This window comes from Symphodus melops (assembly GCF_947650265.1).
Source record: "Symphodus melops genome assembly, chromosome: 14".
Classification (NCBI taxonomy): domain Eukaryota; kingdom Metazoa; phylum Chordata; class Actinopteri; order Labriformes; family Labridae; genus Symphodus; species Symphodus melops.
The window spans coordinates 11,929,545-11,955,879 of NC_136704.1; the positions used below are offsets into that span (position 1 = coordinate 11,929,545).

General features: G+C 40.1%; 1 protein-coding gene across 2 annotated transcripts in view; it reads left to right on the top strand.

Annotated features, from left to right (window-relative positions):
* ctnnd2a (catenin (cadherin-associated protein), delta 2a) overlaps positions 1-26,335 on the top strand; it is a 244,958-nt gene that overhangs the window by 82,198 nt on the left and 136,425 nt on the right. For both annotated transcript variants that reach the window (XM_079361441.1, XM_079361442.1), the window contains exon 3: positions 5,534-5,646. In XM_079361441.1, coding sequence (XP_079217567.1) covers positions 5,534-5,646 — 113 coding nt within the window. The remainder of the gene's footprint in view (positions 1-5,533; positions 5,647-26,335) is intronic.

Consider the following 26,335-nt stretch of genomic DNA (forward strand, 5'->3'; position numbering starts at 1 on the left):
GCTGTTTCCCAGCTCCCACATTTAGAGGTTTCTCTGTGAAGTCAAATCCATCCACAGACACCACTGGGAGCATTTCAGGTATGTTTAGGGGCAGGGTCTGGGTGAGGGAGGAGTCCAGATCTTATTTATAATGCTGGGGAGTGGATGTTTTTTTTTTTTTTTTCTGTTGCCATAGAGACCTTTGTTGCAGACTGCAGGTGCTGCATTATCTGTCCCATTCATTCCTGAGAGAGAGAGAGAGAGAGAGAGAGAGAGAGAGAGAGAGAGAGAGAGAGAGAGAGAGAGAGAGAGAGAGAGAGAAAGAAACATGTACAGCAATCCTACACCTTGTGCATTCTGAAAGCAACACAGAGGAGGCAGAAGGAGCCACCAATAGAAACTACCAACTCATCACTTTTGGAGCCATTAAACTGTGGTCAGTACATGCTCTAAGGTAAAATATGCTACGACATACAAAACATATGATGGTGGCTTTGGTTAAAGTTGACAAACATAGCCAATCAGAATGGCTCATAAAGCCAGCACGCAGGATGACTAAAATGGTTGGTATGTCAATCAAATCATTAGTTTCAACATTTGTCGATTTTACCTGTACAAGGATCTAGAATGAGTAATGTACCCTTCCGAGATTTATTTTTCATTTCATGGGGGGCTCTAAACTGGGAGCATTAGCTGTGGTTAATATTCGATGTTAAACCATCATTGAGAAGTTTTGTAATATTTATGAAATGGGTTCAATTTAGTACTCATGTCTCTTTAAGGACTGCAGTGCCGTATTTATTTTTTTATTTTTTTAGATCTTTAGCCAAGTTTGTCATTTCAGGAGGAGGTGATTCGTTGTCATCCTTTATACATGTATGATGGAGCAGTATCAGCAAACATGAAAAGATGACTGTACTGATCAAATAATCAAAATGCCTGGAAAAAGTAAGACGATAGCACACAGTGGAAAAACTACAAGATCTTCTCTCAGTCTCTCAACATATGGGTAGGAATTGTAAAAACAATCGACTAAAATATGCAACTTTTTCATTACAAAATATTTGATCAAAAATAATAATGTCTTTCTGAGGGTTCAAGTGTTGCCCAGCACAGGTGTGTTGCCTTTTATCAGAGTTTGGAAGAATACTTATATCTGTCAAAAAACATTTTTGTCTCAGCTGCTTGGTAATGTATTGAGCTCATGCCAATGCTAGCTAAAGCTAACATCCTCCTGTTACCAAGCCAGTGGTGGTGCATGCTAACACTGTGTGTGTGTGTGTGTGCGTGTGTGTGCGTGTGTGTGTACATAGGTGCTTATCATTATTAGCTCTGATTATGTTACTTGACTTTTCTAAAAAAAACACCCAAAAAACGATTACAGTAGAGCCAAATCTGTTGCTTCTTGGTTGTCAACGTTTTTTATTACATTGCCACAAATGCGTGGCCTGTATTACCCCATTGCTATGCATCCCGCAAACAGCTGTGTTGAAAAATAATTTAGTATTAGACACGGATTGTATCAGATTTTCCATTGCTCCAGTCATGATCATGATCCCTATGATGTGAGATATACTGGTTTTATACACAGGGGCCGTAAATATTGGCAAAACATATAGTTGTACATTACTGCTTTAGGCTTCTTCATGTATTTTTTTAAAGCTCTTGAGGATATTTTAGCATCAGTGGTTATTGATAAATCTACAAACTGCTGCACAGAGCCCCTTAACTCCTCAGAACACATACTTTGATCATACAGTAGTTATGATGGTTTTTAATGTCATATCCTCATCTTTAGTTTTGGATTCTCAACATGGAGTTTCATGTAAATGGCCACATCAGACGTCACAAGTCCCTTGTGTTTAAAATATGTGTACTATCCCTCGGTGAATTCATGTGCATTTAAAGACTTTGCCGGTAGCAAGCCATCATCATAGACATCTTGTGATGTTGAATGTACAACAAAACAGGAAGTCAGGCAAAGCAAATGTCATGAATAAAACGTCTGGCAAAAGTCTCTGCACGATTTAGAACTGGTTCCTCGACTGTTTTTTCATTGAAGCATTACCAACTTACACAAGAAGGCATTAAAGATATGTTACATTCGAGACGTTATCTATCACCAATTAGCATAATGCCACTTTAGGTGCAGGGATTTGCATTTTAACACCTTGAGGATTGAAGATGGTTGCAGCTGTGGCAAACAAGGTGACAAAGCATTCTGCCGCAGGGAGCAGAGTCGGGCTTTGAAGCGAGTCACCTTACAATAAAACAAAGCTATAATTTAGAATTATGGGTCCAGAGGGTTTAATAGACCCTGCACAAAATCCCAACAGCTCCTCGCTTTGCAAATCATAGGGGCGACTGAACCTGCTACTTTGATGTTTACATGCACGAGATTTATTCTTAAAAGATAGAGTAAGAAAACAAAAAGAAGTTGCTGACAGGAGGGAGAGTAAAGAATGAAGAAAACAAGTGAGGTTAAGCGAATGGGAGGTAACCACATGACTAAAGTTGGATTGTACCTCGCTGTCGGGGTTATAGCCCAAGTTTTTCTAAAACAACTTTCATCTTCCGAATTTATGTACTGCTGCATTTTCATATCCCACACAGTATGTGGTGAGGCTTCAGATAAAGGAATTTCCTGCTGTGGGATCAATGAAGTACTACTACAAGTCCTACATATGTATGAGTAGGGGGCTTGCAGCTGGCCCTTGAGTGAATACGTGTGTTTGTGGGTGTGTGAGTGAGGCAGAAAGGAAGATGGAGAAAGCAAGAACATACATGTATGTACAAGAGGAAGACAGGGAGGGGGATCAAGAAAGCGTGTGCATATTTATGAGTGAGTGGTTGATGTAAGCGGGAGTTTTAAAAAAAAATGTGAGGGAGAGAGAGAGAGAGAAATGGAATGCATTGTGCTCCGGTGTTGGGGAGGTGAGGGGATTGAGGTTGGAGACTCGAGATAGCGACTGGGGATCAACTTATTCAGAGCTTCAAATGGCTTTGAGAAAACCAATCAAACCAGCACACACTCTTGGGCTCATTCACTCTCTCTCTTGGTTCCACACGTACTCAGCCCCACATGCACAATCTCTGAGGTGTGGCGGGGTTCACTGTACTATTGATCGGCTTGTATGTGGCTGTGATTAACTTGAAGGCAACACCCATTCGCAGACGCGCAATACACATGCACACCCATTGACAGCTGGTTTGAAATCGTATCCGTCTGGCTCGTAGCTAGATGAGATGAAACTGTAAGTGAGCTACTTAAATCACCGCTTCACCACACGTGCAGTCACGTTCAGGGTTTTGTTAAAGAGTAAAAGGGATGCACTCACAATACCTCCAGAAACTCCCTTCTTTACTCAAGCAGCTCCAAAATGTCCGAGTCTGCAGGGAGACTGACAGCAGCACAGAGTTTAACACACAAGAACAAAGCACACAGTGGAGGCATATGTGCATCAGTATTGTAGATCATGTAGATGCATTGTACGCCTGAATTGTGTTGAAGTTCTTTGTAAATAATGGTTTGTATTCTTCTTCTATCAGGGACATTATAACTGGCCCCCCTGGCCAGACACACAATTAAAAGACTTAGGGCCAGCATATTCCACTGGTCTGGTCAGCTCAGTTAAAATACTGCCTTGAAAAAAACAAAACAGTTGCACAAAGTAATTCATAATTTCACATCTTTATCAAGTGATGTTGATGTTGTTTTTCATTCTTTCTTTCTTTCTTTCTTTCTTTCTTTCTTTCTTTCTTTCTTTCTTTCTTTCTTTCTTTCTTTCTTTCTTTCTTTCTTACTTTATCACCAATGTTTCATAAGTGCATTGCTTGTGTGTCATAGTTCAAAAGCAGCTGCCGGCAGCAGCTTAGTTGCTGTCACTTCCTTGAGTACGTTCACAACACTCAGATTGTACACTCAGACACAGATTGTAATTCCGTTTTTTAACTGGTTAAAGGCTTTAAAAACTCGACCAACAGCCGGCCCAGACTCAAACTTTGAAGAGGAAATGTCAAGGCGGAGCGACAGTGGTGATGAAAAAACACACTGGTCACACTGGCGAGACCGCTGGAGTTGGCAGGAACATGATGCAACTAAAAACTGAGCGCCTGATTCTGTAAGAATAGATCGTGTCGGCTTATAGCTCCAAAAGTTGGGTTAGGCTGCCTTGTGCTCCTTGTCAAGGTCAAATTCCCTAAACATAGGTCGAATGATTATTAGATTATTATTATTATAAAGTTGTCCTTCTTTTTTGAGTTTTGCATCTGAAAGTAGAGAAAAGCTGTCTGCATCTTTATCCTGTGTGGAGCTTTAACTCATGCTGTCTGAGACACATAAAGATGATGAACTTGGAGGGTGGGTCAACTTTTTCAAGATCTATTTTGATGCCGTACTTGAAAAATGTAGTATCAGTTATTTTCATACAGAGGTGGACGTGTTTTCCTGATCACATAAAAGTTTTCCTGTAACATCTCTTTCCAATACTGACCAATGATGTGCATTTGACCTCCTGCATGTGTTTTGTGAATTTAAAGTGGTTTTTTTTGTTGTTGTTGTTTTTGTTTTTTTTAATTCAATGCACAGGTTTAGCGGGTGCAGAAGCAGCACAGTCATTTTGCGAGCCTTAGGCCCTCAGTCATTTCCATTTCTGCTGTCATATGCAGACAAGTTTGTGTCGTATAGAAAAGATAAGGTAGTTTTGCGTGTGTATTGTAGGAATTGCTTGTTACTTTCTTCTGATGTCTACCTTTAACAGATGAGTTCATTTCTTGACTGAAATAAATCAACAGGTTCCTGAACCAGTGGTTGCATTAGTTGTGTCAAGCTCTGATGCATAGAATATATATAATGTATTTATCTGTTCCCTATACAGTCAGCGAAGTCTTTATTCTGTAGAGGAGCTGAAGATCAAACTTTTTTTTTATAATAGATGCCAAATATGTCACTTCCTTTATTATTAAATGTACATTTTCTGCTCATAAATGTGTCACCATTTTGTCACCAAGTTGTTTCAGGTACCGGCTTCCCTGTAAATAAAACAAAACATCACATTTATTTACATTTTAGTCTATCCACTCTGCAACCGTGACGTTACTTTTTCGATGTAAACATTTCCCTGACAACCCTCCTGCACCAAAGCATTCGAGGGCTTTATTGCGCACACATTTAGAACACTTTGAACCAGTCACTCTGCTTGACACCTTTCCCCACCTGTCAATCACTCTCACATTAATGATCACAGTTCATTTGAACTGTCTCCCAGCCCTGAGCTGTTTTCATGACCTGCGGCTGACAATGCAGCACTTCTCCCAAAACAAGTACACTGCAGTGCCAATCAACGTTTGTCTCAATAATGAAACAGTTTCACATCTGGAAGGATTACTTCATAGTGTACATAAAAAACGGATACTTCTGGCTTTTACAGCTTAGATAGCTTACATGCTTCCACTAATTAGATGTGAAGGAAAACAAATTTTGAGTTCTTTGATGTCTCTGAAGTAATGTTCTGTCATACCCAGTCGAACACTTCGTCTTTGTGTATCTCTTCAGGAGCTTCAGTTTGAACGCCTGACAAGGGAACTGGAGGCTGAGCGTCAGATTGTCGCCACCCAGCTGGAGAGATGCAAGCTGGGATCAGAGGCTGGAAGCATGAGCAGCATAAGGTAATTTTTAAACATTTGTCTGTGTGTGTGTGTGTGTGTGTGTGTGTGTGTGTGTGTGTGTGTGTGTGTGTGTGTGTGTGTGTGTGTGTGTGTGTATACACTCACCAGTCTTTCTGTTTGCTGGTTTGGTTTTTGTGTCGACAGGTCATTTCCAGCTGTGTGTTCCTCAGTGTTCCATGGTTTAATTTAAAATGCTTCAGTACAAGAATTTTTGTAGGTGGAAAGTGGCTCCAGTGATTGTGACGGAGCGAGTATGATCCAAACTGACAGAATTAAAAACTATTATCTGACATAACAAGCTTTTCATTTGGGTGCTGCAACAAGAGAGACTCATTGCTTCCTCCTCATCAAGTCCACCACTGGCAACAAAACAACAACATATTGTGTGTATGTGTGTAAGAATACATCCACATTCTGTACTTTAAATCAGAAAAGGCTGTCGAAGTCTCCTGTGGGACTACTTTATCTACTGCACTGGCGCTGATGAAACGATACTAACTTATCGAAACCTGCATGCTAATGAGTCTGCAAAACAGTGCAGCAAGTAAACTCTTCACACGTCACTAAGCGCCTGAGTGACAGGCACACAGAGCTCTCCATAAAGGACATGAACACCACAGGTTAGTATATAAGTCAGCTAGCTAGTCTGCTCATAGGATCATGATGAACTGCTAAATTATGTTTAAAGTGATATGTAACATTAATGTATTCGTAGCATGTGTCAGTATCCCCCCATCCTGCAAATAGCATGATCATCACAGTAGGATGTGATTTTCAAAACTACAAATATTTTAAGCTACAATTATTTGGGGTTTAAATTGTGTGCTTTTTATAACTGTGTAAAATATCAAAAGTGTAGTACAACATATGCTAGTTTAGTTTATACTTCCTCTATGGTGGCTTAATAGTAAACGGCCAGGAAAATGGCACACTCCTAACTTAACTTAAACAAACAAAAATGTATGTGATAAGGTTGCTAGAGCAACGTTTTACTTACCTTTCATTGATGAAATAAATCTATTCTATTCATAGAATAATACATGGACAGGTTCATAATGGAAGCTTATATTACAACGTATCTGATATTACAAAATAAAAGTTAAATATTTTAGATATTTTTAAAAATGCAATTTGTAAACTGAGTCTTAATTTGTCCAAATAAATAACACTTGATACATAAATATTGGTTGCCATGATAAATAGGAACTAAAGATGAACATAAACCTAATTGTTAATATCAAAATGTGACTTTTCCTTGTGGTCTTCCTTTAACAAATTATTCAGTATTGAACAAATTTCAGTATCAAGTACTGTGATGTTAAACCTTTTATTGGTGTCAAGTCAAAATGTTGGTATTGTGGTAACACTCGTGTTATCAAATGTGGAAGTGTGTCATCTTAGAGCACAGTGAAAAGGCTCCCTGTCTTCCTGACACTAAAGCTAACTGCACTTTTTATACTTTAAAACCCCCTTACCCCCTAGCACACTCACACCATGGGTGTTTTCTTCTCAGACCTATGGAGTGATGTTATTGGACAGGAACAGTTTTCTCCCTGCCTTGGGGTGGTTTTATCAGCTGAATGGATGAGGACAATATCGAGGTTGCAGGCAAAATGACAAACGCAAATAATCACACGCGAGCCACACATAACTGGTGTTTCATGGTGTGAAACAACACTGAACTTGTGGTTTGCTTTACGCATACAGAACACATCCAGACATGCAAAACAATTTGAAAGCATGATGCTGTAACTGTTACGGTTGTACAAAGGTGAGGATTTGGACCCAGACGCACGACTCAGAGACAGGTTTCCACAAACAAACAGTGTTCTTTAATGTTCAGTGAGTAACAGTGAAGGTGAATCTCTTGTGGTGAAAAAACACGCGTGAAGGGAGTGTGGGTTCGATGAAGAGCAGGCAGGCAGCAGGTGGTTCCAGTTGTCGCACTGATGACGCAGGGGAAGACAAATAAAACACGAAGGGTTACAAACAGGAACCATCAAAAATAAGTTCAGTCTGACAACGTATGGGCGCCAAGATACTAGTTACCGCTTTGAGTAGTCAATAATCCGGCATGGAGTGGTTGACGAGACCAGGTATATATACACACAGGAGGTTGATGAGAAGATGAGATGCCAAACCACCGCTAATTGCAACCAGACACATGGGGTGAGAAACAGGAGGAGCAAGACAGACAACACACAAGTGGGAGGGCACTATACTGAACAGAATCATAACAGTAACACTGCGAATCCACCAACATGCACTCTCTCTCACATGTTGCACTGACTCACACACTATCACACTATGATAGTCGCTGAAGGCTCGACATGTCAGACATATTAACACAACTGTTGGCTTGCTACTGTATAAGTGTGACATCACACACCTTCAGTCACTGTTGAACATGGTCTGAAAAAGTCTAACCGATTTGAAACAGAGGCTAGGGTCACAACACATTTTTTTGAAACGCCTCTTATCTTATTTATCATATTAATAAGCACATTAGCGACATCCCTGAAATTCTTCAAAAATACTTCATTATGTTTCCCAATTAAAAGTCTGACCTTTCTGCTGCAAACGTTGTTTTCAGGCGAGGGAAAGAGAGCTCTTTAAAGAAACAGGAGGTAAAGACGGAGGCATGGATGGAAGACAGGAGGTGTACAGTATGTGACTAGCATCTTAATTTCAAATGTTTGTTTCTAACAGCTTAAACCTTGACCTCAATATCGTCCCTTATCTCTCACTGAATCAATCAACTCAAATGATTTCTCTTTAAGGATTTGCCCATCTGTAAACAAAAATCCAAAGTTAAAGTTCCATAAAAGTTGGCATCAGTTTGAGATACTTCTGGTTGTGTATGTGTTTGTGTTTGCATCCATCTGACTCTGATGTCAGAGAACCAGCTTCATATAAATTCTGCTTCCCTCTGACTCCCTCAGGCAGCTTATTGCAAAAGTACACAACCTTTGGTGGAAACAAACAAGAAAAAAAAAAACACTCATTTGAACTTGGCATCTTTCCAACCAAGCCTAAAAAAGAAAAAAAAGTTTGGAGGATTCTTTCTCAGTTTTTCTTATTTACCTGTCATAATGATTCAGAATTTCCTTTAGCAAACCATTAATAACAATACTTATAGTGACACAGAGCTCCATATCCATTCAGTTAAAGCCTGAATCAAGTTGACTTGAGTCTACTATGTTTAAGTTTATAGCAATACTTAAGTCCAAACCATCATAAGTAGAAGTTTTACCAATCATGTATTTATAATGATTATAAAGATGGCTAAACAGAATTATAAAACTTAAAGATAACTTAACCGCCAATTATTTAAAAAAAAAAAAAAGTGCCTCATAGAGAGAGAGAGAGAGAGAGAGAGAGAGAGAGAGAGAGAGAGGAGAATCATTAAAACACGGCTCTTACCTTTTAGTCAGATACAAACAATGTATCTGTTCTGTTTTGTTGTTGTTCAGTATTCTGTTCTGAGTGTTTAGGTAATGAGGCCATACTTAACAGTCTTCAGTATATATTTCCAACTCTTAGAGGACTTTTATCCGCTTTTCCCAATTTTCCTTATTGACAGTTGCACTTGTGCAGTATGTAAAATATGCCAGGGGCTCTTAATCAAAACAATAACAAAAATGACATCAAGGCTGGCAGGGCATCATGGGAGTAATTCTCTCTGCTTCTCTGTTCCTTCTACTCGCCCCCGCTGAAAACGACCTCAATGTTGAATGCCGTCAATACGAATGGGCGAAACCGACCTGAGAAAGACAATATGTTTACCAGCGATGTGTCTAAGTATAATTACATGACATTTTTATTAAAGCAGCACATGCAGCAACAGTACGACAGCTTTCAGGAGCAGCTCCCACTAGCTTATGCAGCAGTCTATGAGGTGGCTTTGATAACTGTTGGAAATAATGCAAGTACTCAACAATAAAATATATGTAACGTGGGTTTAGTCAGTTTTTCATTGATCTACATAATATAATGGAAACATGAGCGATCAAATTCTACATATTATAATTTTAAAGACTGTCATCTATTAACATACAGTATGTTAAATGTTTGTGAACTTCAACATAGTGTTATCTGAACTTGTGGATCTGTTTGGTTACATTTGCATTAAGCTCTTGAGAATGTCTGTCTATGTGTTTGTGTCAGCTGTAGTCTTCTGTCTCACAGTTTCATCGTCTCAGGATTATCACATCCGATATGGAGGATTAGCTTGCTAAGCTTTTGTATGACCGCTCTACTACATGCTACTTTGTCCACATCAATCCCTCTTTGCACTGAAAGTTGTCAATGTGTGTCAACTTACATGTATGATGTGTATATGTCTTCCTTTTTGTGCTAATGCATACAGAGCTGCAAGTTCACCTCTGAATGTTTCCTCCCCCCTCCCTTTTTTCATTGACGTTATTCTTCATGCAGATCCTGACAGGCCCCCTTTCATTGACTTTTTATTGTTCCAGGCCTCTGCTAGTAATTGTGAATGATCAGAGAGAGTCTGATGCTATTCAAAGAGACAGCGCTAACCCTTTCCGTGGTCGACACCATCACCAATCATTTCCCTCTCCTTCATCAGGGACTCAATGTCAGGCAGCAGCTAAATATAGAGAGTAGTGGCGGGCTTTGAGTGAATAAGCATAATAATAAAGGACAGGGGGAGTGAAGGAAGGCAGATGAGGTTGTGGAATTGAGAGAAGTAGCTCAGTCTGAAGGGACTTGAGCACTGGAGAGTCGTCGGTTCAAGTCCCGGTTTGGACCAAAACTATGGAAGTTGACATGCCAGGTTAAGTCCTGATTACTGCGTTGCCCTTGAGCAAGGCACTGAACCTCCAAACAGCTCTGGCAAGCGCCCCCTGTGTAGCAGCCTCACGCTGAAATGTTATGTTGACCTTAAGTGCATCAGTCCTGCTTGGATACCGTATGTGTGTATTTTAGGCATATGTGTTTGACTAGTCTCTCTTTCATTAATAATGAGTGTAAACCAGAATCTCTCCTTGGGGATAAAGAAAGACAGGCAAAGACTGGGCGTCTTTTATGTTTTATTCATAATTTTTTGACAATTCATGAAAAAAAAATCCCCTGTCTTATCCCTTGAATTGTGGTATTTTCCTCTGTCCAACAGTCTGTATCCTCTCAAACAATGTTACATGAGGTCCCAAAGCTGCTGCCTGCACACTCTCAGCAGTGGGTCCATTACTCTGCCTGTGAGGTAGAAAGCTACCTGGTACCCTGTTTTTTTTTTATCTTTTAAGTGTGAGACTTATGAATACAATGTTGGTTTATTTTTCCCCGTGCTTTTCACAAATGCTGTGTTTCTGTGTACTTGGCATCCGCTGGGAGCCTGCGTGTCCTTACTTGTGTTCCGCTTGATAAAGCAATTCAGGCATCTCCACAGACTCCTCCTCAGAGCTGAGGACCCTAGAAATGCCTGACTGTGGTGCAGAAACCCACGACATCACTGACTAACATCTGTTCACACTGTGAACTGCTGGCATGCGACACAACACTTTACAGAAAGGAAACGCACACTGGCACACATTAATGTTCACATTCAACCACATACACTCCAAAAGCCATGCCAAGACTAATTTATCATTTTTCTAACATTAGTGGTAAGTGGCAGCCAGTGGGAAACATTTGATCCCACTGTCTTTTCTGCCTGACTGGCTGCAGCTCAAAGTCTTTAGTGCTTTCTTAAAGGGCTACGACACTGAATTGACGGTTGGTTATGGTTCATCTATGGTAGACTATAATGAAAATGCCAATTTAACAGGCATACAGGAACAAATATGATTAAGTAAAGGATAAAAAGTGACAAATTACACTTGAAAAATTATAATTGTTCTTCATCAGTCTCCCCTGTGTGTAACGAGGATCACCAATAATTACCTCTCGCTAGACATAAAGAGGAACACTTCAAGTTTGAGTTATTTTCTATTTACAGTATATGTAGACAAAACAGTCACAGTATAGTAAATACAACAATAGATTTCTTAGATCTCCAGCTCCCTCCAGTGAGGCTCATATAATCCAGTGAAAAGACAACCAGGCAATTAAATAGTGAAAATTGAAGACATAAAGAAAACAATAGTGCCACAGTAAATACAGAGGATTCATTTATTATAATGTATTGCCGGTGGGAAAGAAGCTTGTGTTTACCCTGGCAGTTAGGGGACTGTGTGCAGCAATGTCAGTCCAAATATTTTGTTACCAAAGTAAAGTGATTGACTACATGATCCTCCATGAATTTAAGTTCAGTCCTATTGATGTGCCGAGCATTTCAATTGTGCTGTGATTGTTGTACACTGGTCATGTAAGGGCATCCCTAGCAATAACTCTTAGTGAAGTGGGATCTGCCTGTGATGTTGTTCTAAAGCTGGATTGATCAAAACTAGGAGAAAACGACACGCAGCGACAAGCAGGTTGCTTTCAAATACAAAACAATGACATAATCAACTTGTTTCACATGTTCCTCTCCAGTGTTTTGACAGCTCATTGATGAGGCAAATTAAAGCATTACTCTTTGACACTATGGTTTGCATCTGTCTTGTGGTGACCTTGTTGGGCATTCTGGGACGTATTATCGGGTCTTTAGAGTACTGTCCATCTAATGTTGACAAAACAGAATATAGCTGACGACTTAGTTCATAACTCGAGGCAGTAGATTACCCAGACTGTGAATTGTCAGAAAAGCTTATAAATTCAGCGCAGACATTAAATGATGTTTGTGTTCCTCTAGCTAACACAGTACCAGCTGTGTGCCTCGTTTCAACTATTATTATCTATGCATATATCACATGAAATATTGATTGCATGACTCAAAAAAGTCATGCTTTAGAACCAAGGATACGCCATGAGAAAGATTACAGCTGCTGAAAAGCCATGTCATTAAAGAAAAAGGAGTAGCAAATGGGAAGTCTGTTATAATATGCCAATTATTTCAAAGCGGAAAGGTCATGTCAGATAACAGGACTCCCAGCTGAGGAAGGCAGACCCTCAGTTGGTATGCAGATGGCGAGCCAAGTTGAGCGAAACAAATGCAACCTCTAAATGAGTGTTGTGTTGTTTAATGGAATTGTTAGCGTTTAGCGGAGAGATATGGGACAATCGACCATTAGAGGAGGAAGAGAGAAAAGTCAAAGAGGACAGGGGGAGTGAAGGAAAGAGACTGACAAAGAGATAGATGGCTAATAAATAGCTTTCAATATCGAGTTGTTGCAACAGCTGATTGCATTGATTTATTATTTTCCATTTTAAAGTTAGCGTTCTTTTTTTCTCTTTTGTTGGAATTGTCTCAATTGTTTTCACACACACACACACACACACACACACACACACACACACACACACACACACACACACACACACACACACACAGAAATTCAGGCATCTGTTCTATCATGCATAGGGATGGGTATTATTACAATTTCGTTGATACTGGTATCGATCCCTGTACTGCTGATGGATAGCAATATCAATATGAGAGCCGGACTGATTAATTGGCCAGCCGATAGATGTCAGCCGATATCGTTGTATTAACATGTCCAAATGTAAAAGACGAATCTCATGAGAGGAATAAGAGAAACGAATCAACCCCGTCTTTTGAAGGTTCAATTTCCAGGTGCTGCTAATGCCATGCAGGGCAGGATTCATTTTCTTGGGTGATATTTCCTTGAATTCGGGATATGATTCACCTTACAAAGCTATAAGTCACCAGCAACAGTAAGAGCCAGTAAGAAGCTTGTGAGCCCTGCCAGCACAAACACAAAGCTGTTTATGGACATTTGCCCTAAATATTTACAATACTTATGATTTTGCACTTTGCAAATTGAATAAAATGTACAGTAAGATTGAAAAGACCTCATTCAATAAGTAGAAATGTAAGCAAAATCTGTCAGTATTTATCATGTCATGGTGACATTAACCACGCTGTAGAATTTTCCAATTAACAATTGCATGAATATGCTCACAGTTTTTACATAGCCTCGTTTGTTAGAGCTGGGATGACGCGTCGACATAATCAACGACATAAGTTTGTCAACATGAAAAACGTACGTCGACTAGTCGTCCAAGACAGCTATATTGTTCCACAGTCCAGTCCAGCGGTTGAAGTAATGCACCAGAAAGCTAGTCGCCGAAGACGCTAAAGTTTAAAACGGAAGAAGAAGGAGAATTCACGCAGCAATGCAAGCATGCAATAACAGCAGCGCAAGCTCAGAAGAGCAACAAGTTGCAAAACAATCCACACACAGTCTTCAAAAGTGTCTTGAGTTTTTTTTACTCTTCTTAATTCCACCTGATTTGTGTGCATTGTGTGTCCGCTCCGGTGCGTGACGGCTCCGTTAACCCTCGTCTGTCAACACCCACCGTCTGGGTTCTCCGTTTCCTGCACGGAGAGAACGCAGCTGTAGTGCAGAGACCAAGGAATTCCAGCTGTAATTAACCAGAGTCACTCGCAACAGTGCAAGATAATACAATGTATGTGGTATAAAACTCGATAACGCTTATCTACACATTAACACTATCCAGTCATTTTGTGAACTGTCAAAACAGAGTGTTTTATTCTGAAAATAAAACAGATGTGTTCATGTTGTATCACTGTCTGACTTCCCGTCCCACTTTTTTTTTCTCTGCTTCTCGTGCTCCAACATCCGGCAACAATAGAAGCGTGACGTAGTAATTTGTAGACTGCAACATTTTTTTCACCGATATTCTTTTTCATTTTTTTTTGTAGACTGCAAAAATTAATCTGGTGTACCACACGAGTACACGAGCAAGAAACAGATATTTCAACAGAAAACACCCGAGAGCTCTGTGTCAGGATGGCAGGAAAGCATAGTGTGTGAATAATTACATTGATCAAGTAAAGTGAAATAATCGATAACTGAAAAATGAATTGTAAAAATTAATCGTTATATTAGTCGATTAAACAAAAAATCATTGCTAGATTATTGGTTTGAAAAATAGTCGTTTGGGATAGCTCTATCCTTTGCTACTCCTTGTGTGCAATCCTGTAAATTCTGCAGAACTTGTGTGTATAACAACTTCAGCGGACACTTAACTTACACATCAGGACACAGACTGAGAGTCAAACAACGAGAGGGAGAGAGAGAGAGGGAGATAGGGGTGTAAAGTTCATGTCCTGAGGCACTAACAGCTTTCTGATTGTGTTGCTCAGACTTACACATCTGCCCAAAGACCCCTCGGGTAGGTCAGAGAAAGGTAAAGTGTGTATGTGTGTGTGTGTGTATGGTGTGCGTGTGCGTGCGTCCGTGCGTACACAATAAATGAGAGCACATGAAACAGGGGAGCGAGAAAGAGGGACAACAAAAGCAGTGAGTCACCACATACACATGCTTACGCTGCTGTGCGTCTGTGCTCAGTCCCATGGCTATTTATTCTAATCAAGCTGTGACATTTCGTCCCACACCAGTAGGGATCAGCACCACCCTTTGTGCCGCGTCAACACACATACACACACATTTCCTCAGCTGGCATCCAAGACTTCTCTCAGGGGCAAACACATATACCAGACTATAAAGTTCTCTCACCCTGAGGAGCAAACATTCACACAAGTGGTGTGGGCTGAGTTTTCGCACACTAGAGCAGACCAGAGCAAAAGCCCCTGATGCACAGAAAGTGCCCTTAAACATTGAAAACATTGTGTGTGACTTTTTGTAACTTTCTGTCTGTTTTCCTTTGGTTAATTAATTGTGCTTCTAGAATAGTTTTTTATTTCCAAGTACATATACGAGTAATTTGAATTGGTGCGAAAGAAAAAACAAGGCTAAAATAACAAGTACTGAAATAAAAGGAAATATGAGACACAATTACCAATATATAAAAAAATAATTTAAAAAAAAACAAAAAACACAAAATGTACAAATGGAGCATGAAAGAAAATTCTTATTTCTGTCAAATGCAAAAAAAAAAAAAAAAAATCCCCAATATCCGTTTCTTTACTTTCTGCCCTAATACTCTCGTCATATCCAAATCATTTGTTTTAATCAGCAGGGTTGTTGTCTACAGTTCAAAGGCTGAAGATAGACAAGACAGCCATCAATCTAGGAAATACCGCCTGCATCATCCAGGCAATAACTGGTGGCTCTATGTGTCTCACACAGAATCACAGAGGGTTTAAACAAAAAAGTAACATCTTTAAATTATTCTGTTTAATTGGATTAGTGCCTTTCACATCAGACTTTTAAAACGTTCAGGTTTATCTAAATGCTTCTATTATAATCATTACTGTAGTTGAGTTTATGTGTTTAGACCAAAGGTAAAGATAGAAAATGACATATTACTATTTTAGGAGAAGCATTTTTATTTGCAGTGATATTAAAATGCAGAGCTTAAGTCAACTAGCTAAATTTTTAAAAAGCATTAATAGACATGTATTACTTTTTTGGGTTAAAAAAAAGACCAAAACACTCCAACCCAAGACAAAAATGCTCCACATGGTGAAATTTGACACCACTAGTAGTAAAAACAGGCCAGACTCAGTCATTGAGTTTTTCCTCCTCAGGGTGACGGCTTTATTCACTGTTTTATTTTACTCCCCTTGAAGGTTCTGTTAAATTACTCTTTCTTCTGTTGTGATGTAGATGAATATCAACCGGATACAAGATTGGTCCTGTTTAATCCGATAAAGCTGTACGTTTGTCTTTACAGTTATGTAAATGTTTGTCAAACTGATCCCAACATTGAAGAAGTAGTTTATTTATTTAACTCTGGATCCAAGTGGCAGGCCTAATGGCTGACATGGCCTTTTAGTCCTGCTGATATCCCGGCCAACGATACAATTTTCACGAGTAAAGTCTCACTCTGTACTTTCCTTAATATGTTCCACTGTGTCAACCTGGGAAATTGTCATTGTTACATGACATTATTGCATCACATTAGGTTTTAATGCTTTTAGAGTCATGCACTGTACAAGCTGTACACGCATTTCCTCCTTTTCAATATTTGAACTAATTCATTGGACAGGTCCATCACATTCAGACTTTTTAGACTTCATCATGCAGTTATCATTATAAAGCTTTTTTTGGTGTTCTCCTTCTGTCTATGACCACCCTCCTGTTTTGCCTTGGCTAAAATACTATCCAATTACATGCCTTTATCTTACTACACCCCACTCTGGTCTCCTGCGTTGGGTGATAATAGAGGGATCCATCACGCCATTAGCTGCTGGAGGTTTTATAACCTCAGCAAAACGCTGCATAGAGAGAACTCAAATTATATGCCGCTGCATTATACCTTAAAATACGCCTTCTGTTTGGGTCTCTGTGTTTCTATGTGTGTGTCCGTTTGAGTAATGATGATACCACAAGTCGTGCTCCGCTCTAATGACTGATGATGCATTTCCAAGAGGAGGCGAGAAAAATGGTGGCAGGTGGTAACATCTCTCACACCGCTGTCGTCCCCACTGTCTATCTTTCTGTCTGCGGCTCTCTCTGTTGTTTCATCTCCCCCTTGAGCTATCTGTCTTTGGTTTTAAATTACATCTGGGCTTTCTGTATTTTAGGGACCACATTCTTTTTCCTTACAGGACACTATTTACTGTATGTGGCGAACCCTCTCTGGCTTTTTTGCCAAGAATGCCTTTGAAACAAATGCTAACTTTTGTGTTAGCTTTTTTGAGGGGCATTTAAAGTTTCCAAGAAGGCATTCAGATTTTTTTTTTTAAAAGGAGTGGTGATTTTATTTTTGTTGCTGATTTGAAAAAAAAACAACAACAACAATTTTATCTTAGCGAGTTAGCGTACTCAAAAGGAAAGTCAGGGGTCAAAGTCAGCCAAAGAACAACACTGAATTCCGGGTAGAGATTAAGGGATTGATTGTTGCTCAGGGACACTTCAAGTACAGCAAATATGTCCCCAAGTATAGTAAGAGCGTAACCAAAGCATGTCCACACAATGGCTGATCTTTTGAACGGAAGCCAGAACAGTGGATGCTTTGCCACCTCTAAGTGTAAATCATTGAGAGAGAAATGCACTCTGAATCAAACCAAATGTGATACATCTAAAGGGACTTCATTGTGCTCTTCAATGTGATGGGCTGCTGTATGAAGTTGATTTGGACTTCTCTCCCTGTCTTTCACTTCACAAAGTGCTGCATTTACGACGACAACCAAAACATTTTTTTGCTGTTGTTCTGTTGAACAGTTATCCTGTTCTGAGTGATAGCAGATGGCTGTTTCATTTGGCTCCAGCTCAAAGTTGAGAAGAAATGTAATGAATGAGGGACAAGAAATTCTGAACTAAGTTAATAAATGTGATTTGTGGTTTTCCTTTGATTGAAATAATGTGTGAAGGTCATATTTACATTAGATGTGACGGGGGACTCATAGGCCATGTTTAGTCCTGCAGGACTTAACAGCTGGTGACTCCATGTCACTGGAAAGGAGAGACAGAGGCGTGCATGGCCAACAGCAGCAGTGTGTGTGGTAGTATGTGTGTTTATTTGTGTATGCCATTGTGTGTGTGTGTGTGTGTTTCCCTGTGTGTATGTGTGTGTCCTCACGCTGAGGGGAATCAGGGGTGCTTGGTTCATTAAACATGCAAATGCATGCTTATCTTCCCCCAGCACCAGATAGTGGCGAAAATAGATAAGAACCAACCAAACCATGCCAGGGAGGAAAACAGAGAGAGTGTGATAGAAAAAAAGCCGGAGAGGGAAACACTGAGAAATGGCACAGGCAGACTGAGATAAAAAGGAACAGCAAAAAGAAACTGATTCCAAAAAGCAAGGTGTATAGAATGAACGAAGATGGGAGTCACAGAGACACAGAAGAGAAATGAGCTTATTAACAAACGCTGCAGACGGTAATATCTCCCCTGAGCTTAAATATTAGGACACCTGATGGCTATTTGAACACGTGTGTTATCTATTCTCATTGTTTTTGACATCATTAGCCATAACACTCCCTGTGGGATAATATTGCGAGAGCAGGTAGCGTCTATTAGTTTATCTATGTCACTTACATCGGAAAGCTCTGATTACATTTGAAAAACGTGCAGAAATAAGATGCATCTTTCTTCTGCTTTGGGCAGTTTCCAAATCACGACGATTGGCCAGGGGGGCGCATAGATTACAGGTCAAAACAAGGTGATGAATATGTTACTGATTTGTTTGGGATGTGGGAGGGATACTGTTTAATTCCAATAATGTTTGTGCACTGGTAGCCTAGCGGCACAAAGGCTCAGGTTCTCCAGAGCAGGACCAGAACCAGCTTCAAATCCCCACTCTCTCTCCCTCCACGGTTTCTGGCTCAACCCACTCTTAAATGGACTTCATGTCTATGTGCTAAATCAGTGTCTTAGGCGCGCTAATTGTCGGCGAAGGTACCCTGTGTGTGTGTGTGTGTGTGTGTGTGTATAGGTGAGAGAGTGTGTGTGTTTGTGTGCGTGAAGACATTATTATGCATACTGGTTCGATTATAGTGTCTGCTTCGCTGTCAATTCAACAGGAATAGCAAAAAAAAAAGTGTGTGCATTCATCCATTAAGAAAAAAATATGTTCTGTTGACCACACGCTCAGAAAGCTCGACAGACTATTACAATGCTTTTTAATATGCAGCGTTTGGAAGTGTGTGAGGGATCATGCATGTGTGACTCCTTGTCTGCCTGTCTGCTGTCTTGTACACTTGTATTCCTCTGTGTTGGAGTGTTTGGTGACAGTGAGATCAGTGTTGGAGAAATGGTTTCCATTTAACAGGATTAAAGTAAGCTGCTCTTTAAAGTGCCAACGATGAATGATAGCAGTAATGGTGAAAAACACAGGGATGTGAGTGAAGATGCCTCAGAGTAACATAGGTGCATTCTTGTAACTTTACATATGAATGTGTATACAGTTAAAATATGCCTCTTTTATCATGAACCCAAAGAGGAACTGAGAAGAAATCTTTCTATAATTTATAAATTAAATACGCCTTCGCCTGTTAACTGAGCGGCATTAAGCAAGCACTAAAAGAGGAAAAACATATGTTCATGGACAGGTAGATAACTCTTTGAAAACATGTATGTTAAAGGGAATTAACTCAACTAGAAATGCAAAATTAAATACTTTGCTGACACAGGCTCAACCTCTCGACTTGTTTGCATGCGGATAATTAGATGAAAATACTGGGGATTGTTGTCATTTGTAATATCAAAAGAATTGGAGGGTGTTAAATTAGAGAAAAGGCAAGGTAGAAAAAAGCTAATATCAGTGTTCAAGGGAGAGGACTAGAGAGAAAAACTCACAGAGACAAAGAAGGGGGTTTGGATGAGACTGGTCCCTGTTGATATTATCTATGAATGTTTTAGGGAAAGGACTACAAACATGGCTGCTTTTAAGTTGTCATCCCTATACTGATGTCCTCAGAAGAATAGTGCTGGAGGGCCTGAGAGTGCTCAAACTTAAGAGTGCAAGTCTATGTTGGAGAGAGACAGAGATTGGGAGGGCAGGTGAGAGAGAAAGACTTTGAGTGGGTTTGTCCTCGTGAGGCACCGTACCCCCGGGCCAAAAGAATCGATGCCTGGAGCACTTTGGGAAGATTTTATACTTCACATGCTTGAGGCTATGGGGGGGTGATCGGTGTGTATTTGTGTTTGTGTGAGCGTATACAGTTCAGCTAAGGTTGTTTAGTCATCTTTCTGAATGCACATAACCATGCACCAGCCTTTTTCTTTTCTCTTTGTTTCAGCTATGTGAACTTCACAAAACGGCTTTGTCATTAATGTGTAGCGACAGTGTGCAAAGAACAGAAATCGACAGAAAAGACAAACTGTCTGTTTAGACTCTGGGCCTTTATTCTGCGTCGTTACCTCTGCTGCCGACATGAATGTTAAAGCCTTCAGCAGGCAAAAAGACAAGACGAGAATGATTGATTGGATTCATTCATTGAAACGTAAAGCAGTGCATACACTATGCTGTGCTGGGTTGAGTAAAGCACCATATCCCCACAATGACTTCATAAAGGATTTGGATTAACACAATAAAGCTAGCCCGTTTATTTCCTGTGGGCCAGGGGCAGGATGTGGGGGCAGAGTCCTCCCAAGAGCCAGAAGTGGAGGCAGTGATTACACTTTTATCACTGGCTCTGGATGCTCCAAAATCGATTTTTGTTTGCATTGTAACCCAATGAGTCAGATGGCACCCTGGGTGCTGAGCGTCACCCGATGATTTAAGACTGACATCACCCAGATGAGTTCCTGCAGAGAGTCTCAGTCTTCAGATCTCAGCTTGTGTTACGAGCATTGTATGAATGTTAGTGTTTATGTCGATTTTCATGATGATAGAATGAAGCATATGTCTTCATTTTATTACTTGTAATCTGAACTCTCTTTTGTTTTACTGCAGGTACAAATGCATCGTAATTTCTCAAAATTGGATATCTGTTAAACATCTGGTGTCAACCGATTTCATTGGTGCCTTTTGGTTTAAACAATGAATTTCTGTTTTCTAACACAGCACATGCATAGCTTTACGTTATTATTAAGTTTGCTCAGTTTACAAACAGGCCGACTTGAAAACGATAAAAAGGGAAGTGCAGTCACAGTCTGCTTTTGCACATCAGGGAACATCACAGAGCGCATGAGTGCTACTTTACTGACTTTGCAGCTTCAATTTTTGGGTCATTTTAATCAGATAGAGCTGTGAATTCATCTAAAAAATAAAAGAGATGCACCTCCGAAACTGCGTCCACACGTCAGAGAACAACAGGCAGAACATGACAGCTACTTTGTGGCTAATTTTAGTTATGATACAGCCAGAACACTCCAGGATTTGTCCATAATGAAAGCTGTCAACGTTGTGTACACCCATGCTTGTGTTTGTGCATGAAGTGTACCGTGCTGATGCACACCTCTCCGTAGTGTGTCAGATTCAAGGAAGTGTACCGTGCTCAGTACGGAGCGATAACACTGGTCAAACGAACTGGAACTTTACAGGTGTACCGTACTTGGGCAGGGTACGGATTGCCAGTGTGATCGTGCCTTAAGAACTCACACTTGCATATGGAAACGTTAGCATCATGAGCAGTTTGATATTTCTCTGTCATTTATTGAAAAATGAACAAAGTAAATCATGTAACTCATCACAGTGGTAGACTTGAAGGGGCCAGAGATGGTCTGACTTTAAAAACAAGGATGTTTGCTTGTGTTTTCAAGGTTTCTAAAAGGCCACATGTCCTATGGCCAGCTCATAAGTGCTTAAGTTGACATCTTTTCGGAGCTTCTAGCCCTCAGGCACTTCCTCTGGCTACTTCCCACACATAATAAGTCATTTCCCTGCTGAACACTTTCGGCAAGAATAATCAAAGTAAAAGAGAGCTCAAAAGTGAGTATTGTAAAATTAGGGAATCCTTTTTAAAGAGGGGGGGTGACAATAAAACAGTATCCTTCTGTTTGTCTCTATAATTGTTCAGATATTAAGAGCAGAAATGGATGGTCAAAGCTTATTCTTCATGGATGTGGGTAAAGACACAAGCTCAGAACACAGTGTGATGGTTCAAATAGACCAAACAACATAAACTTTCTAAAGGCCTGCCATGCATCCTTTAAAAGATATTTAACTCACTGTATTTTACTCTTCTTTTTTCTCTCATTAAAAGAGAGAAACCAAACTTCCTTGTAAGGCATGTACGGGCGAAAATGTCACTGAAGGTCCATTTCTGGTGAATGAAAATGTCCTTGATGCAAGTTTGTGAACAACCTGATCTAAACAGCAAAAAAACCATACAGATTTTCCATATTTCCATATTGTGTGTGGGCATCTGGTCTTAGATGGATGCTGTTGACTCACTGCGGGCCAGGCATGGTGATATATCATGAGAGCCGTACCAGCCAGCTCCTCTCCTGTCAGTTAATTAAAACCTCTGCCCAAAGGCCCCTCTGCCTGTCGCAACACATCCTTCTCATCAATCCATCATACTTATAAATGCATACATACTACATGTATAATTTTATGATGGCTTATTCACACCTTCATTCTCTTATACACCTACACACCACCTACACCGTGTTTGTTTGTTTAATAGAGCTTGAACATGATGGTTTTTCCTCCTAAAGAGGTCATCAAGTAAAACACTAGCTGTCTGTAGCAATAATGACAAAAGAGGAATGTGAAACAGAGAAGTAAAGGGTAACAACGGCATGAGTATGATTGGTTAAAAAGAATAGTTTATGAAGTAATTATCCACCTTCCAAGACTTTTTTTATTTTAAGGATTACAATATGTGTCTGATCACTTCTTTCCACTGAGTTATGATACAGGCTAATGTTGTTGTTGAGTTTAAGATTAAATAAGACTGCTGCCCTGTAGAGTTCTGCTAAGTGACCAGAAGAGACTCTTGAAATCAAGCTAAGTGCCAAACAAGCATCCAAACCTCCCTGTAGACTGTCATTGGATTAGTTTCCATTCCACTATAATTCACTTAAACAAGAGATAAATATGAAGAAGCTTCTCAAATACTTACCGTAAATTCCGTACTATTGAGCGCACCTGGATATAAGCCGCACCGGCTAAAAATAAGTAAATAAATGTATTTGTACATATATAAGCCGCACTTGATTATAAGCCGCAGGTGTCCACGCTATAACAAGAGCTATTTACACAGACGTAGGCTACCGGTAACATCCGCAAATACTGTAGCGTCCGTACGGACGTTAAAGGACGACGAGAGCGTTCAAATAATAACTTTTAATAACCCGATCACTGTCGGCCGTGACCACGCCGTTTACAGCAGAGAGCTGTCATAACTTGCCGTAACAATCCAACTCTCTCCCCCAGCGTTCTCTCATACAGCCACTCAACACGTTCTCGCTGGTGCATTCACTGACTCTCCACATAATCGGAATTATGAACACATTATCAACTACTGACTTTACAACATGAACCGTTACAATACGAAGCCTAGCCGACGGTGTCTGTAACACGGCTGATGAAAAAGATGACCGTAATATATTTCACAAGAAAAAGTCCATCCATTCACTGCCTCAGAATGACTTCATTACTCACTTCCTCAGTCTCTGTTGTCGCTGTCAGTGTCATCTTAACGTCCAGCAGCTCTGTTAGCTTCTTTGACAGCCAGGTCGATCGCCTTTAACTTGAAAGCTACATCATATGCATTTCTCCATGTGTTTTCCATGATGAGGGTGCGTGCATGAAGCGCACAATGACTGATATTAAGATCCGACGTGACGAAGTCAAATGTTTTTGCGGCAGAAGCTCATTGTCCCCCATAAAAAATCCATGCATTAGCCGCACCGGAGTAGAAGCCGCAGTGCTCGAAGTGTGAGAAAAAAGTAGCGGCTTATAGTCCGGAATTTACGGTAATTGTTTTCCATGCTGAGCTTTTGTTTCTAAAAATAACTTTATTGGACAGCATTTCTATGTCAAAACATTACAGAATTACAGAAGTGTGCCCAATGACAGGAAAATGTAATTGGACTTTGAACATAGACATTGGAGTGAATAAATACAAATATATATTATATATACTAAAAGACATAACATGAGCTATGTGAGCCAAGTCGAACATTTACCAAACCTTCACAAGTTTACTATGGATTCTGTTTTGTGGTTATGTTAAAAATTAACGTTGCATTCACGTTAAATCTGTATTTCTGTAATCCACAAAAGACGTTGTACATTATAAAAGCCGTTTGGCGCTCACATATAACAAATATTCATTTCATTAAAAGCTTTCTTGGTTATCATTTACTCCCCTATTCTCTTTTCTGTCATGTTGAATATTGTGCTTAATTTGTGTTGAGTCTTATAATTATCTCAGTGTGTGCTTGTGTTTTTATGTAATCCCTATCTGCTCTTCAAGTGGTCTCCCCTGAATCATGAATATTGACAGTATGAAGCTCATGTTGAGCTGTTATGCTGATCACACAGTCAAGCAGCGACAGTTCATATGTGGTGTAAGATTACAAGTGTGTCGGTGTGTATGTGTGTGAAGCTGCAGAGTATTGGTAATTGGTCTCATGGGGGCCTCAAAGAGAGAGACAGTGTAAGGCGAATAACCTCCTCCCCCCCTTGCATGCAGACACACACACACACACACACACACACACACACCAATAATATATCCCTCCACTGGAGTGGAAGCTGCTGAGAGTGACTCTGTGACTCCCACTAAATCATTGGCTAGATTATCCTCTGGGGGATGAGTGATTTAAACTGTTGACTGCTTCAGCCCCCAAAGCTCTGAGATGTCCTCTCCACCCATGACATCACACTACTGCCCTTGAGTGTGAATCTGTATCTGTCTGTGTTGTATCAATGTGTGTTTATGGGATCACAGCGGCTGGAGTGGTTGCAGATTACAATTTATTTGCCAGACAAGTTACAGACGGTGAGGATATTTTACTTGTAAGAGATGTGTGACCGAGGTCATCGCATGTTTGCACAAATCAATGGACACAATTTAAAAACAGGACATACACCTTTCCACGCTTGTGAAGGAGCAGATGTTTACAGGAGAAACGTTTTGAATGATTTAAACTTTCATGATCACTTTCAAACGTTGAATTTCTTTTGATAAAAAATCACGACAAGTATAAAAAACCTTGTGATCATTTGATACAAACCTCGATGAGTGACGATGACAGTTATACGCTTGGAATCAATCATCAGGGACTTCCACTGGGTGAGGTCAAACGGTTTTTTATTCTGAGCCAACAACCGAGTTTTGACAAATAATGATCCCAGTTCCACCTTTTACTCCATGGAATATGTGTTTATCCTGTGATTTATGATGATCAGCTGATCATAAACACAGGCATTATGTCTGCTAATCAGCAGCTGCCAACATTTAAAACCCATGTTTAGTGAATAAAAATTCAGCCTGTGATATTCTACTGAAAACTTTATTCGCTCCGTTTGTGTTTACAGACATTGTGCCACTGTCTGAGTGTTTGTCACAGCCTGAGTTAAGTGGATAGATGCAAACTATGCCCAGCGTCTCTACTGTACACAAAACAGACAAAGATCCCTCTGTGCACAGTTACGTTCAGGAACCTTGATTTTAGCTTTGCAGACCGACAGGTTCAATGCAATCCCAGAGGAAGAGCGAGTTTGTTTGGTTTGTAATTAAAGGGATGCTCTTTTCTAAAAAAGAAAATGTCTTCAATTTACGTCGTTTTTTTTTTTTTGGTTGGACGACTTTGAAAAAACTTGAGTTGTGTTTAAAAAAAGGAAGCTTTGTTGTACCAGATTTTATTTGTAATGCCGAGGGAAAAAAAACAGAACACGCTGTTTAAGACTGAAGTGTGACTGGAGCAGGCAACTTTGTAATGTTATGACATACTAAAGCACTGCCACTGAATTTTCCGGTGTCTTACAAGCCCATGAGGTATAGGCCACATTGTGTGAATGACACGAAAATAAAATCAATCAATCAATTCAGAATCTCTACTGTTTTGTGGAAACTGCAGCTTCTTCTAGTCTGTGTGTGTCCTGTTTTCACCTCTGTCGGGGCTCGTCTCTCCAACGCGGACAGACATGGAGAAGAGGTCATCTGAGATGTCAAATTCATCGAAAAAATGAAAATATGTGACACTAAGAGCAGAACAATATCCGAACAACTTCCGTCAATAAGGGGAGCCACTTTTCTGTAAGTTTTGTCAGCATACGATTGACAGGACCTGCAAAGACGAAAAACAGAGACAGCAGCAGGCCAAGC